This window comes from Hypanus sabinus, chromosome 12 (assembly GCF_030144855.1).
Source record: "Hypanus sabinus isolate sHypSab1 chromosome 12, sHypSab1.hap1, whole genome shotgun sequence".
NCBI lineage: Eukaryota > Metazoa > Chordata > Chondrichthyes > Myliobatiformes > Dasyatidae > Hypanus > Hypanus sabinus.
In genome coordinates this window covers 68,041,413-68,058,697 of record NC_082717.1, presented here as the reverse complement: position 1 = coordinate 68,058,697, position 17,285 = coordinate 68,041,413, and the positions used below count along the sequence as shown (strand labels likewise).

The 17,285-nt window shown below is 44.2% G+C and overlaps 1 protein-coding gene across 2 annotated transcripts in view; it reads right to left on the bottom strand.

Annotated features, from left to right (window-relative positions):
• Positions 1-17,285, bottom strand: part of meis1a (Meis homeobox 1 a) — a 203,925-nt gene that overhangs the window by 126,533 nt on the left and 60,107 nt on the right. For both annotated transcript variants that reach the window (XM_059986168.1, XM_059986167.1), the window contains exon 8: positions 1,391-1,536. In XM_059986168.1, the coding sequence (XP_059842151.1) occupies positions 1,391-1,536 (146 nt within the window). The remainder of the gene's footprint in view (positions 1-1,390; positions 1,537-17,285) is intronic.

The window sequence follows — 17,285 nt, the reverse complement described above, 5'->3', positions numbered from 1 at the left end:
TTCTAAGTTATACGCCTAAATTATCTTGAATGCCACTTATGATCTCACCAGGCTTTCCACTTATCCAAGACATCTAACTACGCTATCAGCTCATTCTTTGCTACTCTCCAATAATCATTTCTTGAAGATAGGCTTTGCAAACATAAATTCCATTGAGTCAGCTATATAGTGTGACATTCTGGTAGGTTTGCATTCAATTACCTTCTGCATGTTGTGCACCAATACTGACAAGATATCCATGCCCAATTCAGGCTAAATTGGCATGATTCAAGTCTAAATATCAACGTATCCTTTTTGTGGCTTCTAATTAACAGGTGTTAAAATTTTCATCTGTCATTTTCTGCACAGTTACAAAATGTTTCAAGCTGATAAGTTTTAAAGCCTCCTTGCAGTAGTTCTTCACATCAAAGACATACCATCATTTCAATGGGCTGATTGGCCTCATTCTGCACCATGTGTTCAACAAATATGATCAATTTGATCAATCTGTATCTGTTTTCTGAGTTCAGTTCCTCAACGCACATCAAGAGCAAGGCTGGTCCAATATTAAGGTTTTATTTTTCCCAGCACTGCGTTCTTCACCTCTAAGTACAAATGTGAACAGCGTAACCGCTAACAAATATTCTGTTGACCGGGCTCAAGTTAAACAACAGTTGTATGGGCACTAAACCAGAAAATTCCTGGCTTCCTTGGAACCTAGTTTTCTACGAAATGGCAGAAGGCAAAACAATGTCATGTAAATAGTCAGTGTTTACCACTACTATTCAAAAGAAAAGATTACCAACTGAAAATATTAACCCTGTTCCTCTCTCTCAGATGGCACTAGACCTGATTTCAATATTTTACAGTAACCAATTTAGAAATGTTTCTCCTTTATGTAATGTTTTAGCTTACCATAACTTCCAGTTCAACATTACGCAGCTGCTTTCAAGATGTTAAATCAGGAGACATCCTTACTTTGCCTGTTGCTTCTTCCCAAATGACAATTTGCTTGAACCATTGACATCTTGCAATGTTAAAATTTAAAACAACCTTGAGCCCTAATTGCAGAAAGCCAATGTGCAAATTTATTTGCTTGCTAAAGGATGGCTTCCCGTCCACCATGTTGTCCCCCGTGGCCTTGTGCAATCATACAATTCTCCCTTTCTGCACTTTCTTGTAATGAGTCAATGTAGAGGGAAATCAGTTAAACTAAGGGAGGTGGCTGGACGGGCAGGGAGCAGTTGGGTTAGGAATTGGCGTGCAATCCCCTTTTGTTTCTACATGGGCCAACCAACTGAGCCTTTACACAAAAGCATGAGAAAAATCCCTGGAAACACCAGTCCACATCCCCCCACCAACCCCCACGCACTTGCATCTCAAGGTGGTATCGAGTTCATGTTTCACTTACTGTGAGGTGTTGGAACAACCATGCTCGCATGATGTTTGTGGCTACTTTTGGAAAGATGCCTCGTTTTTTCTGACGTTTTTTATCCTTGTCTGGGTCATCATCATCTCCTGTGCTTGGTGAAGCTACACTGTTGTCCAAGCCATCACCTGTCAGTACATCAAACATGCAGTTTTAAGGCAATCTTTTTGGTCATTTAGGTTTCTGTATTGTTTTTATGTTGCACAACATGAGGGAACTTTGTTTTTAAAATGGGTCCGTGTTTGCCAGGTGTGTTGGGTATAGATAAATTAAGCCTTAGCTCACCAAGGCATGGACTTTTAGCACAAGATACATTGAAATAAACTGGCTTTCATTTTCCAGAGTGGGGCACAAGTGCAATCTTGTTTACAAAGTCATGTACAACAGCAGATGACTCATCAGAGCTTCTAAGATCAACCTCGTCAGTCAGTGCTCCAAGTGCATTTGAAGCTGATCACCTCAGCTTTGCTTTGAGCATTGGGAGGAGACTGGGGAGGGGGGAGACGTCACATAGGGACCATTTTCACTCCCACCTCCCAGCTCATTGAAACAAACCCTTTATGTCTCAACAGAAATGAGACAACATGGCACTGAGCCCAATGTACGCCATCTTTGTCCCAATCTTATTTTAACCACTGAAAGATTTACATCTGCAACTTAAAACTGCGCAGACAACCAGATGGATGGGGGGGGGGGGAAGGGGGCAAAGAGATCACCATCCAACCTGTCTAGTACTTCTGTAGCACTTCCTAATTACTACAATACTGGCTTCCTAGCATTGGAAAGAAAATAAAAGTAACATTACTGTCAAAGACACGAACCATCTGTTCATGCTTACTCAGGGCGCATGATACAGTTTGGATGACACTAATGGCTTCAACATTCGTGCCAAAGTGGTAGAATAGGGACCATTATTACTCTCACCTGGATTTCTAGTGTCATTTCGGCTTAAAGCTGCTCATAATGCACAGCAACAGATGCAAACACAATCAACAAATGAATGTTTATAATTCTAAAATGGCCCAGTGGTACAAGATACAAATGTGTGGAAGGGAGCTACAACTTCAGAATCACTCAACACACGCCCCTTTCAGTTTTGCAGTGAAAGTGAGGTCAGGAGGGATAAGGGGTTGATTTTCAGCCTCCATTAATACATTTACCTGAGCATCAGTCTTAGTGTAAAACAAACCCTAATCTCTTTAACACTTTTGTTAACGCTAATGAATTGGGTAAGTCTGCGGGACTGGGCTTTCATTTCTGGGTCAGAGGGAATGGGAAGTGCCTGTGCCCCAGAGCCCTATTCAAATGTAGTTTAGCTGGTCCCAGCCTTACAGTGTGTGGATACAAACTCACAGCATGAGATTAGCCATCACTGCACTGTGAACTGACAATAAGTTGTCAACTCTGGTATGAGGCCAAATGGCATGGGAAGTGAAAATTCTGTCCTGGTGCAGTAGGGGGTGCCGTTCTGAGGCAAAGGTTAAGTCCCTCTGTATTGCAGTGGGAAGCTACAATGAACGTGACCTATATTGTTCCTGACCCGAAATTAGTTGAGGCCAACGCAGGGTGCAAAGTGAACGATGTTTCAGTTCTCCAGCAGTGCTCTTCCCCATTTCCCAACAATCATTAAGTATGTGGGAAAAATAACATGCAAATGAATTGCAAACTAAGTATGCAAAGTCCTTAAACATTATAGCTGGGGCTATTATTTTAGTTCATAGGGAAAGTCAAAATTAAAAGCACTCACAGATTCATTAATAAGACATAGTGTGTGCAGTACATGCTGTCATACTATCATTGAGTTTGAAGTAAATGCTGTCTTTTGTTGTAAGGCAGGCCAATTTCTTCCATTCCACTATAATAACATGAATAGCAAACACAGATCAACATCTGTTTAAATCTGAGTGTAAACACTGTACACATAGGATTATTATCCACATATAGAAATAAGTCACGGATATACAGTATTGATTAAAATTCTGAACAGCATTGAACCTAATGACAAACCCTCCCCCATCTTGATGTCTCTGCATCAACCCTCCTCTTTACATATAACTTTCCATTTATGCCAAAAAAAAACCTTCAGATTCATTTACCAGTAATGCCCCACTGCCTCACTAGAGAAGGATTCATTGATAATTTATGGAAATATCTACTATAATCCAGCTATGACTTTTTCCAGCTTTGTGCATCAATAGAATAATCAAGGCTTTAAAACAGCCTTTGCTTCCCATTACCTCAGGCAAAAGAATTCCTGAAAGCATGCCTTCAGGGCACCTGAATTATACACACCATTAGGGGAAGTAAAGGCTTTCTGCATTCCATATAAAACACTCACCAGTACCTTTCCTGTTTTTCTCATGTAGCGAAAGCACCCACACTAGAAACAGAAATTTTAAGTAAAGACTTATGTAGATACAATGGTGAAAGCTTTTAAGTGAGGACTGTTCCCCACAATCAATCTGCAGAGTGCGGCTTACCCCAAATAACTGGTTTCTGTTACATCATTAGCACGAGTCTAAAAAAAAACACACAGACTCGACTTTTCTGCAGTTTGATCTTCCTACTGTTTTTTAGCCAAGTGGAGCTGTTTTCCTTTCATCTGGGAGGGGAAATTATACTGCTGGCTGGTAATCTAAGACAAAATTTTCATTAGGAGCAAATGCCTTCAATCCACTGCAAAATTTGGTGCATGTTCTAAGATGCCTAAAAAATGCTCTAATTCTGTTGAAGATGACAGGAACTGGATACTCTTACAGGAATACCAAAAGAAATTATTCTGTATTACACCCGTCTTTTCCTGAAACCTTTCTCTTCTTTTTTTCATCCTAGTCTTTGTTACCTTTTCCTGCAAACTGACCTCTGTGCATTGAAACCTTGGAGAAAATTCGACAGCATCAGTTTTATTGGCATTTCCATTTTCCCTGTAATTTGATACCATCAATCACCTCTGTGAGGTCTGCAGCTAATCTTTCTTTCTCTCCATCTCCCTCCCTCTCTCCCTCTCTCTCTCTCTCTCTCTCCCTAAGCTCCAATGAGCATACTCGGGGAGAGCCATATGGTAGCAGCTATGGGTCACATTTACAAAAATGTCAGCAGTAACTTCGTTTCTTCTAGATTTGACTTCTCCTGGCTTCAAATGAAGGGCAAATTATGAAGGGAAAACTGAAAAGGTGGAAATAATCATAAAAATGATGCTAGTCCATAAACAAGCTTAGAGCCTCATTAGTACAGCAGCAGGCTCCACTGGGTGATTTATGCTCATTTTTGCTGATGCCATAAGGAAATGCCATAGGGCAACTTTTGCCAACTGCTAACACTTTCTGACAGCTTCTTAGCAACTAGTGTGAGCTGTGTTGTGGCTCTCGCGAGTGACAGGAACTGAAAATGTCATATCATCTGCCCATGTGTCACGGACTCCGTGTGGCAATTAACCAGCAGGCCAGTGAGTTAGGGGGCTAGAGGCACTGTTAGATTGCCCCTGGCTATCTGGGAGGGAGGGGGAACGGGGAGAGCTAAGGGGGGAAGGTACAGGTTGTGCAGTCGCTCAACACATATGCACTTACTCACCCATCATGTGAACATTCCCACTGCTTTACTTCTGATTAGTTTGATCCATTCAAATGGGCTGCAACTCCCATACAATCTCTTTAGGCATTGCATGACATTATCAGATGAATTCAGGGTAATCTCTTTTGATACGATTGCTTCAAATGCCACTTTAATTGCCAATACCCGATTCCACATATACTGCACATTGCAAGTGGAGGTGTAAACTGCCTTTGCACTTACGACAATTTAGTCAAAATACAATTTAAAATCAGTGAAGCCAATGTATTACTCCTTTGCAGCTGCAAGCAATGAAAACAAAAGGCACAACATAACAGGCTTCATTTCAGAATGGCATAAGATCTGTAAGCAAGCATTGCAGAGCCATGGCTCCACTATTCAATTTTCTGGTAACGAAGAGCATGAACTATAAGTCAAAACTGTCAAACCTTTCATCACAGCCGCTTGCCCTTTGAAATTTTTTTCTCAGAATTGTTTTTACAGAATTTTATAGGCCATGGTCTGGTGAAAGAAGCCAGGCAGTAGAGAAAGGAATTTGTACTACAATTCGTCCATGGGCAATTTCTTGTAAGGTCTGGGCCTATCCCCACGGAGGGCAGCAGGTGACCTGTGGCAGCTCTTAGCCTGTTGCAGTGCTCAGATTTCAAACACCCACTCAGCTCAAACGCTGAACAGTTGTCCATTTAAGCATGCCCAGGCATTTGGGCCGCACTCTCTAGTTCCTTTCAAGGAAAGATAAAGCAGCATTTATTGTATTCAGACCATTCAATGGGTCAGAATGGTTATGTCTGCAGGGGTTACCCTTCACACAGGTCAAGGCACCATTCCCGGCTCCTCTCAGAAATCTAGCCACACTATAAAAATATTTTAGTTGCCTGTTCTCTCATGGATGCAAGTGTGTTGTGCTACTGTATTTTAACTCTGTGTGTGTGTGTGTGTGTGTGTGTGTGTGTGTGTGTGTGTGTGTGTGTGTTTTCTACTTAAATTTTAGCTTCTACATCTTTTTCTTGGTAGACAGTGAGCTCGTGAGTAGTAATACAATTCATTCAAAATAAAAATGTACAATTTATTTGATTTAAGTTCCCTTTAATATTTTGTTTCATTCACTCATTTTCACTAAATTTGTTTTAAACAAATCAAAAAACGTAATTATCTTTTTAACATGTCCATTACGCTTTTTCCTTGTAAACAAAAAGACGGTTGTGCTCATTCACAAACAAGCAGTTACTTTCATGAATAAAGGTAAAACTATTTACTGCCCTGAGACCTGATGTTTTGTTTCTGTATGAAGTTATGCATAAACCCATACATAAATTGTAGTAAACAATAATGGAAAAATAATGTCCTGTTTACTGGGTAAATAATATTTAAAAACATCATAATCATCTACTCTCTGATGTGGGACAAGTTGAATCTCAATCCACTTGAGGCTTTTGGAATGAAAGGCAGTGATTACTTAAGGTTCCTGTAACATGCTTCAGGAGAGAGAGCAGCCAAGCGATGGCCATGGAACAGGGGATATGTATGATGGTTTCCCCTCTGCCTGATGGTTCATCTGGCCAACGTTTCATTGCCTCAGAAGATTGCTACCCATCACCAATGGATAACCTCTTTTTTAAAAAAATCTGAATTCCACTGTTTTACTCCTGCATCACTGGAGTTAAACAAAACATATTTTAACTGCAACCATTGTCCAAATTTCCTTCAGTAGTATTTCTATTTCTCTCCCAAATAAATTGTAAAGATTTTTTGTGTAGATTTTAACATTGCATTACTCCTGACAAGAAACATAAACTTCCAGGCAGTGTCAGGAGAATGACCAAAAATCTGCCAATCACAATTTACTAGCAAAAGCGGGTTCTTGTGCTTCGTTTGAGTATTAAAATATCATTGGTATTTCCAATAACTTCACTTGAGTTTTGTACTTTGGGTGCGGTGAGTGTACTAGTTGTTTGCATTCGTTCAATAAAAAACTGCAAGGGAATCTCAGATATATACAAGCCCCCAAACGTACAGCGTGCCAAATGGAAATACTCATCAATCCATGTGTTGAAGACCAGACGCAACTTTTGGCAGGATTCACAGCAAACAGTCTACTTTACAGCAAGCCAAGTCTATTTGCTTAGCAAATAGAAGCTATTTAAACAGCACAGTGTGGCAAGAAGTCCACAGAGTCTATTTTCAAACTACCAAGCCCAAGATTGACGGGATTATGCTAGTTGCATCAGTTTTGAGTCAGGTTGGTTCATCTTGTGATAAAGCATTTGGGCTTTGGACAGAGTGAGCCATGCTGGCCCAGCTCCATACTTTATCCAGGTCAGGGAGATTCACTCAGTGTGACTCCATATGCGACCTCTGTTCTTTATAAAGCACACATGTATACAGCACACCAAGTCTATTTTTTAACCATTGATTCTCTCTGGCTCAGGTTGACCAGGGTCAGGTTTTAATTACATACTCAAGCGAGATCTCTAGCAGTCAACAACGGCTTGTTAAAGAACATACCTTGGCAAACACCCATTAATGAAGAGTTTCCATATCCAATTGAAAATGCAGCGAACAAAAGTCCTGACCAAAAGTACAACAATGTTTCCTGATAAAGGCAGAGTGGCTTCTCCAGCAAGATCTACCAAGTGGAGGACAGCCACAAGCAGATGAATAAAGTGACCCTACTCAATTAAATCACCCCCATTTCCTGTGACTGGGAATGCATGCAGTCCTTAACAAAATTATTCCAGGGAGAATTGTTGAGGAGTAGACCTTCAGACCTTCCAGATCTTCTACTTGAGGAAGAAAATGTTTGCAGGAATAGAGGTTAAGAACAGATGGATTGAAATTAACTTGATTCAGTGAAGCCCATCAACACACAAGGAACCCAATTGCCTCATTTTGTTCAATAATTCTCTGGACAAACAGAACTGATGCTGAGCCTAGATTGGAAACATCGACTCTCCACAGATGCTGCCCAACCTGCTGAGTTCCTCCAGCTAATTATTCTCTGGAGCCCTAATTCAATTACTTCCAAAGCTGTAAATTTCAGTCCCTACTCACTGGGCCTTCCAGTGAGATGGTACACTCAGACCAGCAGTCTCTCTGGGTCCAACCAAAGGTTTAATTGTTCATCTCATACATATTTTTTCATGATGCAAGGCACTGTTGGGAATTAAGAACCAAGTACCGCAGGTCAACCACACTAGCGAGTTGCTTGACAGTGACGGAGCTAGACTTGTACACCAATGTTGCAGCCTGCTTCGGCCACCCAAGGAAGAAGGCAGTGCTCAGAATGTGGTCCAATAAGTGGTGCGGGTGATTGTCTTGAATGTCTTTGTTGTGATCGTAAGACCCTGTTAGACAATGGTACAATCTTGTACAAGATGAGAACTGCTACGGGCTTGTTCTTACAGAAACATGGCTCCAGGACAACATCCGTGCACCAACAATCTACAGGCCATGACCCTCAGAGATGGATTGTATTTTTTAATATATTATGTTTTTGTAGCTACGCTTTTCTGCAATCATAATTATATATGTGCTATGTACTGTGTGAGACTGTTGGCACTGTGCTTAGCACTTGGTCTCAGAAGAACGCTGTTTTGTTTAGCTGTATTCATCTGTAAGGTTGAATAACAACTGAACTTGGACTCTAACTTGGCCACTAACACGAACTTTGGGCAAGGTTGAAGCTGGATAGGAAGAGTGTGATTCTAGTGCCTGAATAATGTACCATACCTGGGTATGGGAAAGAGTGCCTGTCCATATCCACAGTTGACTAGTGTCCATTTTAAGATTAAAGATCATGGAGTGAAATATTTGTTACCATCCCCAGCCCATAGGCTCCGTGTTCATTTGTAAGAAGACACTTTTGTAGATGGATAACTGCAATTGGACAATCCCATATTTTGCATTGTATGTAAAATTCCAGTTCAACATATGTTGGCAATGCACTGAACACACATACTGCACACATGCTGTGATTTATTGGGGAGAGAAAGTAACATTAGCACAAAGTTCGTGCCTCAGCCTGCCAAGCATCCTACTAAAAAGCGATCTTTATTTATAAATTACTCGACTTTTCATCCTATCCCATGTGAGAGCTAAATGTGAGGTGTTTATTTTTCCCCAAGAGTTAAAATTTTAAAACTTATATCTCCTGGAAACTATCATAAAGCTTTATCAATTGCATTGATCTATTAGATAAATGTTTTAGTTGCCCTGCCATTGGTTGCCATGGCTTCTGTTGCCAAGACCCTTAGTTCTGGAATTCCTTCCCTACCCTTCACCACCTCTCTCTCTCATCCTTTATGGAGCCCCGAAAACAAAATTCTAACCGAATTTTGGATCTTCTCTTGTCCAAATGTGACTCAGTGCCACGCTCTTTTGTTGTAACACTCCATTAAAAGTGAAGTAGCTCTTGGGGTCACTCCATGAGAGTACAGTATACAAGACATGGCAGCATAACAGTTAGTGTGATGCTCTTACAACGTCAGCGACCTGGGTTCAATTGCCACCACTGAGTGACAGTAAGGAGTTTGTACATTCTCCCTGTAACCATATCGATTTCCTGACACAATCCAACGATGTACAGGCTACTAGATTAATTGGCCATATAGGTGTAACTTGGCGGTACAAGTGCATGGGGCCTGTTACCATGCCCCCTTACTAAATAAATAAATAAAAATCAGTATGATTGTTACCGTTAAAAAAAATCAATGTTTGCTATTAATTTTGGACTCTTTAATAATCACCAAAGATTTGCTTTTATCTGTTCCCTAAGAACAAATAAAAACAAATTCTTAGAGATTACAAAAGATTATCTGTTGTTTTTAAATCTGTACTTCCTGCCATCAACATGCCAAACCAGGACTCAAACACATCACTATTACTATTCATGCCAGTCGCCTACCTTTTATGGGTGATAGACCTCTATCAGTCTTCAAACCGGAGCTCCAGGATTACAACTGACACTTTAGCTCACAAAGAGGAGAAAGGGCCCCTGTGCACATTCTGGTCACTTCTACTATACTGGAGAGCCCCAGTTGCACGTTGGTTAAAAATCGTTGAAAAAAATCTGAAAGCAGCCAAGAAGGTCAGGAGGGGTGAAGAAATGACCTAGTCTATGTTAAAGCAGGGTCTTGCAGTTAAACTCCTGAATTTGTTCAATAAATAATTTTAGGTAAAGTTTGAATCCATCTGGGACACGTTGAGATGGTTAGAAGTATCTTGGTAGTAAAACTGGATGGAGTTTAAACACTGTTCTCTAGCATGAGCCTTTAGTACGGCAACTTGGGAATCTTGTGTGCTATATAAAGTGAGGCAATTTTCTTTCAGTAAATAGAGCTCTCCCAGTAAGCAATAAATGCTTAGAAATTCATTCCCAGTCAGTAGTGTTAAGCATGCTAAACAGTTGCATCAGTGATTTCTTGCCTCTGAACTCTATTCCATTAATCAATGAAATGAAGTTTTGAAATAGAGTACAAAGCACTGTAAAAACTATATAGCATTTTAAGATATTAAAGCTAAGTAAAGTTCCAAGGCAATCATTTTCCAGCCGGGAATTGCCAATGGTGACTTTGATCTTCTGTTCATATCTGTCTTTAGACATAAGCACCCGACTCACATTTTCTATGACAACCTGGCATCATCTGGAAATTATGGGGGCTCTGTTGACAAAGAATGCTGTTCAGTTATATTCCATTCTCTTTCAATTCAATGGAACCGGTAGTCAAGTGAAAACAACAAGTAACCTCTCTGTCTCAATATTAATCCATCTAACTGCAGGGGAGAATAAGAATATAGGGAGAAGGGAGGGAATGGTGCTTTAGCTTCCAGTCTCCATTCCTTTCTCAGCCCATTAGAGTGTGCATAGCAGTTTATAGCAGCAGTATTGCTGCAGCACGTCTCCCAACAGCTGAGAGTTGCTGATGGGCTTGTGTTGATGAGAGTAGTTAAAACCTTAATTCCCAGACTCTGCAATGCAAATATTTGCCTGTATTTAACTGCAAATTTAAACCATATATTATGCTTGACCACAGAGAGTAGGCAAGGGCCTGGGGGCAAGAACCAGGTAAGTGGAACTTACTGCCATTCCACCAGATAGAAAAGTTGGAATTGATGGATAATGAGAGATAAAATATAGCACGGGGCTGACAATAGGTTAATTTGGAGGTGTGCAGAGGACCAACAAATCAATCAAGGGCCCAGCACTATAAACCTCTAAGATATGAGACCAAAGACATTATTAAGCAAACAAAACATTCTGCACATGCTGAGTACCATAGATATAAACTGTACACTTTCTGAAATTATCGTGCACATTCAGTGGTTGGGTCGAGTCGTTCTCCAGTCTTGAAAATTAACTGGCAAACGTTGTGTTACCGTGCAAGGACACATTGTCAGCGTGCTGTTCGTTATGGTCTGTCCTCTGAACGCCTGGGCCTTTGGATACTTTTCAATCATCTGACTGGATGTCATTTCGGAAGCTCATTTGTGAGGTGGGGAGGAAATCTCATCACTGATTGGCTGTGTGTCCAACCGTGTGCATTGCTGTCTGGAATTTTGCCTGCATTGGCTCATAAATAAGATCTAGGTCTATGTGTTTGTTTACATAACTATTGGGGGAAAACCACACTTCTAGCAATTCATTTGCATGCTGCATGTTCAGTTGTGCCATGACTTTTACTGATGCCCAGTCGAATTTGTCCCTCTCTCGATATTCACAGGTAGAGTCTGGGGAGAGTTGGTTATGCCACTTTACAGGTCGTTGATGTTCAGGGATCCTTGTCTATAGTTTTCTCCCAGCTTGGCCAACATAATACTTGCTACACTGGATTCTGTAGAACACACTGATCTTGTCTAATAGCTTGGTTCCTTCATTTGGTCTGTAAAGTACTCTCTTCAATGTTGCTGTTGAATTGAGCGAGATTTGAAATTCTACGCTCTTGGAGCAGTCGGGCTGTCATTTCTGCAAATGTATGGAAGAGCAACCGATTTGATCACTTCTTGGCTGGTGCACTGTTGAGCTTGTAGGTATCTTTGTATGAAATTCTACAGATACCTGTTTCATGTGAAATCTTTAAAAAGACGTTTCTCCTCTTTATTCTTTACTTCCACCATGACGCAGTCCCTCTGCTCTTCGGAACAAAGTTTGATACAGCTCTTCTTGTGTGCATTCGGGTGGTTGCTGCGATAATTTAGGATCTGGTCTGTTTATGTTCCCTTATGATAAACGGAAGTCTCTGAGAGTTCGTATTTCTACTGACAAGCACGTCCAAGAGTGCCGGTTTCCCCTGAGTTTCTCTTTCCATTGTGAACTTAATGTCGTCGAACGTACTGCTGATTAGTTTATAAGTTCTTTGTGTTTACTATGACAAAGGCATCGTCAAAGTGATGTGCCCAAATTTTAGAGTAAATGGAAAGGGACGACAAAAGGTTTGCCCATCTCTGGGTTCACAGTGGAGGCTGTCATGAAAAAGTTAGGGAAAATGGTGTTGCCAGTTATAAACCCTAAAATTTGCGTTGAGAGGGGCAGATATTCGACTGGGCATCGGTGAAAGTCACGGCACAAGCGAACATGCGGCATGCAAGGGAATCCCTAAAAGCGGAGTCTTCAGCAAACAAATTCTGTAAACAAACACATTGACCTCAACCCTATTTACAAGGCAATGAGGGCAAAGTTCCACCCCACAGCGCACGAAGCTCACCACACAGCCAATCAGTGACGAATTTCCTCCCCACATCGCAACTGAGCTTCTGCAATGACGGCCAATCAGCTGATGTGAGGGGCAAAGCATTCAGAGGCCACGACACAATGGACAGCACATTGACAATGTCTCCTTGCACGGTGACAAAACATTTGCAAGTTAATAGCCAAGATCGGAGAACATCTCAGCCCAGCCAAGTTACACATTTTCCAAAGTATTTCCATTGTAGAATATGCCTTGGATATCACATACCATACAGAGCATACCTTGCACATTTTGCATACAACAAAAGCCACCGTATAAATTTTGTGCACTACAAAAGCACCCTCAGCAACGAGTCCTGAACTACAGAAAATCCCTCGAAGGTTCTAAAACTGTAGAACATAATTTGCATCTTCTGCACCAACAAAAACGCTTCACACTGTAGAAATGGACCTGCACAGATTGTGCACTACAAACAATGCCCAGCACAAGTACAGGTACAATTTATACCATCAAAAGTATCTTGCAAGTTCTGTGCTTAACAGAAAATATCTTTCACACACTGTGCACAAAAACATTTTATGTGTTGTGTGCACTCTGGACATATCATACATTCTGTGCATTTCAGTAAAATCTTGGCTTTTGTTCACTGCAAAATTGCCGTGAATATTCTCTCTACCACAGAAAAGATCATAAAAGCTCTCTTTGCACACTCCAGATACTGTAACAAATATGTTACATATTCTCTACATGATAGGAAATGTACTACATATTCTGGGCACTACAAAAAATTTTTTGCTTTAAAACGATTGAATATATTGTGAAGTAAAGAAATATGCACTTTTTCTATGCACTATGTACACTTTCTATACATTCTGCGCAGTATAGAAAACATTAATGCATTATATATTAATGCGCCTTACGGGATAGTATGGTGCAAAACAATACTAAGCACGTTGTGTGCACCACAGGGGTCTCTTTGCATGTTGTGTACACTATAGTGTGGTGAACTATGTGCCTGTCGGGACACGCCCCTGCTGACTGCTCCTGTGGCTCCTCCCACAGGCCCCTGTATAAAGGAGACCTGCGGCCTGACGCTCGGCCTCAGTCTCCAGGACCTTGTATGATAGACACTCACTCCTGGTTCCTTCTTCCAGTCAATAAAAGCCGATATCTCGCCTACGTCTCAGAGTGAGTTATTGATGGTGCATCAATTTTATTGACTGGAAGTTTTAAAACATGGAACCCGTTTTGCGTCCGGACCGGTTGGATTTGGACCCTCAAGACCCTGACGCAGCTCTCGCTTTTGAACACTGGCTTGCATGCTTCCAATCGTACTTGGCGGAGCTTCGTGCGACTGAACCCGCCGTTATGCACAGAATCCTACTCTCGAGGGTCTCCTCCAAAGTTTACTCCTTTATCCGGGACCTGCCGACCTACGAAGGGGCACTGGACGCCCTCAAACGACAGTACCTGCGGCCGGTGAACACCGTCTACGCAAGACATCGCTTAGCTACCCGGCAACAGCGGCCTGGCGAATCGTGCGCTGAGTTTCTCCGAGCACTACAGACACTCGTCCGAGCTTGCGACTGCAAGACGCTCACGGCAGAACAGCATGCGGAGCTGCTGGTGCGAGACGCCTTTGTGACGGGACTGAGGTCAGTGTACATGCGCCAGCGGCTGCTGGAGAACTCGGATCTTACCTTAAGCTCGGCGATAGAGAAGGCCAACGCTCTAGAAGCTGCGCGGCATAACGCCGATGCTGTCCAGTCGCGCGATTCCCCGCCGGTTTCGTGGACGCCTCAGACCCCGCCACCGCCGGCTCCCGGGAGCGAATTCGCCAACGCCGCCGCCAGTCGCCATTCCACGAACTCCCCGACCCAGACCACGGCTGTGGCCCGTAAGAAACTCGGGCCTTGTTATTTCTGTGGCCAAAAGAAACATCCTCGACAACGCTGTCCAGCGCGAGAAGCGACCTGCTCCAGCTGCGGAAAGCGGGGCCACTTCGCCAAGGTCTGTAAGTCTCAACCTCGAGCGGAGTGCAGCGCTGCGGGTGAAACGTGGGGGCCGCCATCTTGCATGCCGGGATGTGGGCGGCCATCTTTGTCGTCGTCAGCACGCCCCGCCCCCGATCCTCGGATGCTGACCGGGTACCCCGGATGTGAGCGGCCATCTTTGTCGGCGTCAGCATGCCCCGCCCCCGACCCTCCGATGCTGACCGGGTACCCCGACGGCGATCCAACTCTGGCCACTGTGACTCTCGACCAAAGCGCCCCACACCAGCTTGCAAGGTCCATGATGGACATCCAGGTGGAGGGGCATTGGACTGGATGTCTGTTTGACACGGGCAGCACTGGGAGTTTTATTCACCCGGACACAGTGCAACGCTGCGGACTTGCAACGCGGCCGGTCAGTCGGAGGTTCCATTTGGCCTCTGGGTCGCAGTCCGCAGACATCCGGGCGGGTTGTGTAGCGACTTTGGTGGTGCAAGGCACAGTATATCGGGACTTTGAACTGCTGGTCATGCCTAATCTGTGTGCACCTGTGCTATTGGGGCTGGACTTCCAGAGCCATCTCGAAAGTGTGACTATGGTATACGACGGGCCCCTCCCACCACTCACTGTCAAGAATCCTCAGTTTTGTGGGACTTCTTCACATACCCCGCTACTGACCACACACACACACGGACACACACATCCCATCCAGAACCAGGCCAACAGCTGCGCTACCGACACTTGCAGCCTCTCCACTCTCAAGATCCCTTCCCCACCGCTGTTCGCCAACCTGACCCCCGACTGTAAACCTGTGGCAACCAAAAGCAGGAGGTACAGCGCGGGGGACCGGGCCTTCATTCGGTCGGAGGTGCAGCGGCTGCTCAGGGAGGGGATCATTGAGCCGAGCACAAGCCCTTGGAGGGCCCAGGTGGTTGTTGTTCGGACTGGGCAGAAAAATAGGATGGTGGTGGACTATAGTCAAACCATCAATAGGTTTACGCAGCTTGACGCATACCCCCTACCCCGCATCGCGGATATGGTCAACCAGATTGCTCAGTATAAGGTGTACTCGACAATAGATCTGAAATCCGCTTATCACCAGCTCCCCATCTGCCCAGAGGACCGCCCCTACACCGCCTTCGAGGCGGGCGGCCGGCTCTATCACTTCCTGCGCGTCCCTTTCGGTGTCACGAATGGTGTCTCTGTCTTCCAGAGGGAAATGGACCGGATGGTGGACCAGTACCAACTGCAGGCCACATTTCCCTATCTGGATAACATCACCATCTGTGGTCATGACAGGCCAGATCACGACGCCAACCTCCAACGGTTTCTCCAAGTGGCCGCAGCTCTGAACCTTACTTATAACAGGGACAAGTGTGTTTTTGGTACCACCCGCCTTGCTATACTTGGGTATGTCGTGGAAAACGGGGTTATTGGGCCTGATCCCGAACGTATGCGCCCCCTGTTAGAGCTCCCTCTTCCCACCACTCTCAAGGCCCTCAGACGGTGCCTGGGGTTTTTTTCCTATTACGCCCAATGGGTCCCCCATTACGCAGACAAGGCTCGCCCCCTGGTCAAGTCTACCTCGTTTCCCCTCTCTGCTGAGGCCTGCGCGGCCTTCAACTGCATTAAAGCGGACATTGCCAAAGCTACGATGCATGCAGTGGACGAGACCGCTCCCTTCCAAGTGGAGTGTGATGCCTCCGATTTCGCTCTGGCTGCTACCCTTAATCAGGAAGGCAGACCAGTAGCATTCTTTTCTCGCACCCTCCAAGGCTCTGAAATTCGGCACTCCGCGGTGGAGAAAGAAGCCCAGGCCATAGTGGAGGCTGTTAGGCACTGGAGGCACTATCTTGCTGGCAAAAGATTCACTGTGCTGACCGACCAGCGCTCGGTTGCGTTCCTGTTCAGCAACCAACAGCGGGGCAAGATCAAAAATGATAAGATTTTGCGGTGGAGGATAGAACTCTCCACCTACACCTATGATATCCTGTACCGGCCTGGCAGACTCAATGAGCCCCCTGATGCCCTATCCCGGGGAACATGTGCTAGCACACAGCTCGACCAGCTGTACGCCCTTCATGCACAACTTTGCCATCCGGGGGTCACCCGATTTTACCATTTTGTGAAAGCTCGGAACCTGCCGTACTCCCTGGAGGACATCAGGACGATGACCAGGGACTGCCAAATTTGTGCCGAGTGCAAACCGCACTTCTACTGTCCTGACACGGCACAACTTGTCAAGGCCACCCGCCCTTTTGAACGCCTGAGTGTTGACTTTAAGGGCCCCCTTCCCTCCACTGACCGCAATGTCTATTTTCTCAGTGTTATTGACGAGTTCTCACGGTTCCCCTTTGCCATCCCCTGCCCCGACACCACTGCCACGTCCGTCATAAAAGCCCTGCGCCAGCTCTTCACTCTGTTCGGGTATCCCTGCTATATCCACAGTGATAGAGGGTCCTCCTTTATGAGTGAGGAGCTGCGCCAGTACTTGCTAGCTAGGGGCATTGCTACCAGTCGGACCACGAGTTATAATCCCCGGGGTAATGGCCAGGTAGAGCGGGAGAATGCCACAGTGTGGAAGGCCACACTTTTAGCCCTTAAGTCCAAAGGGTTGCCGGTCTCTCGATG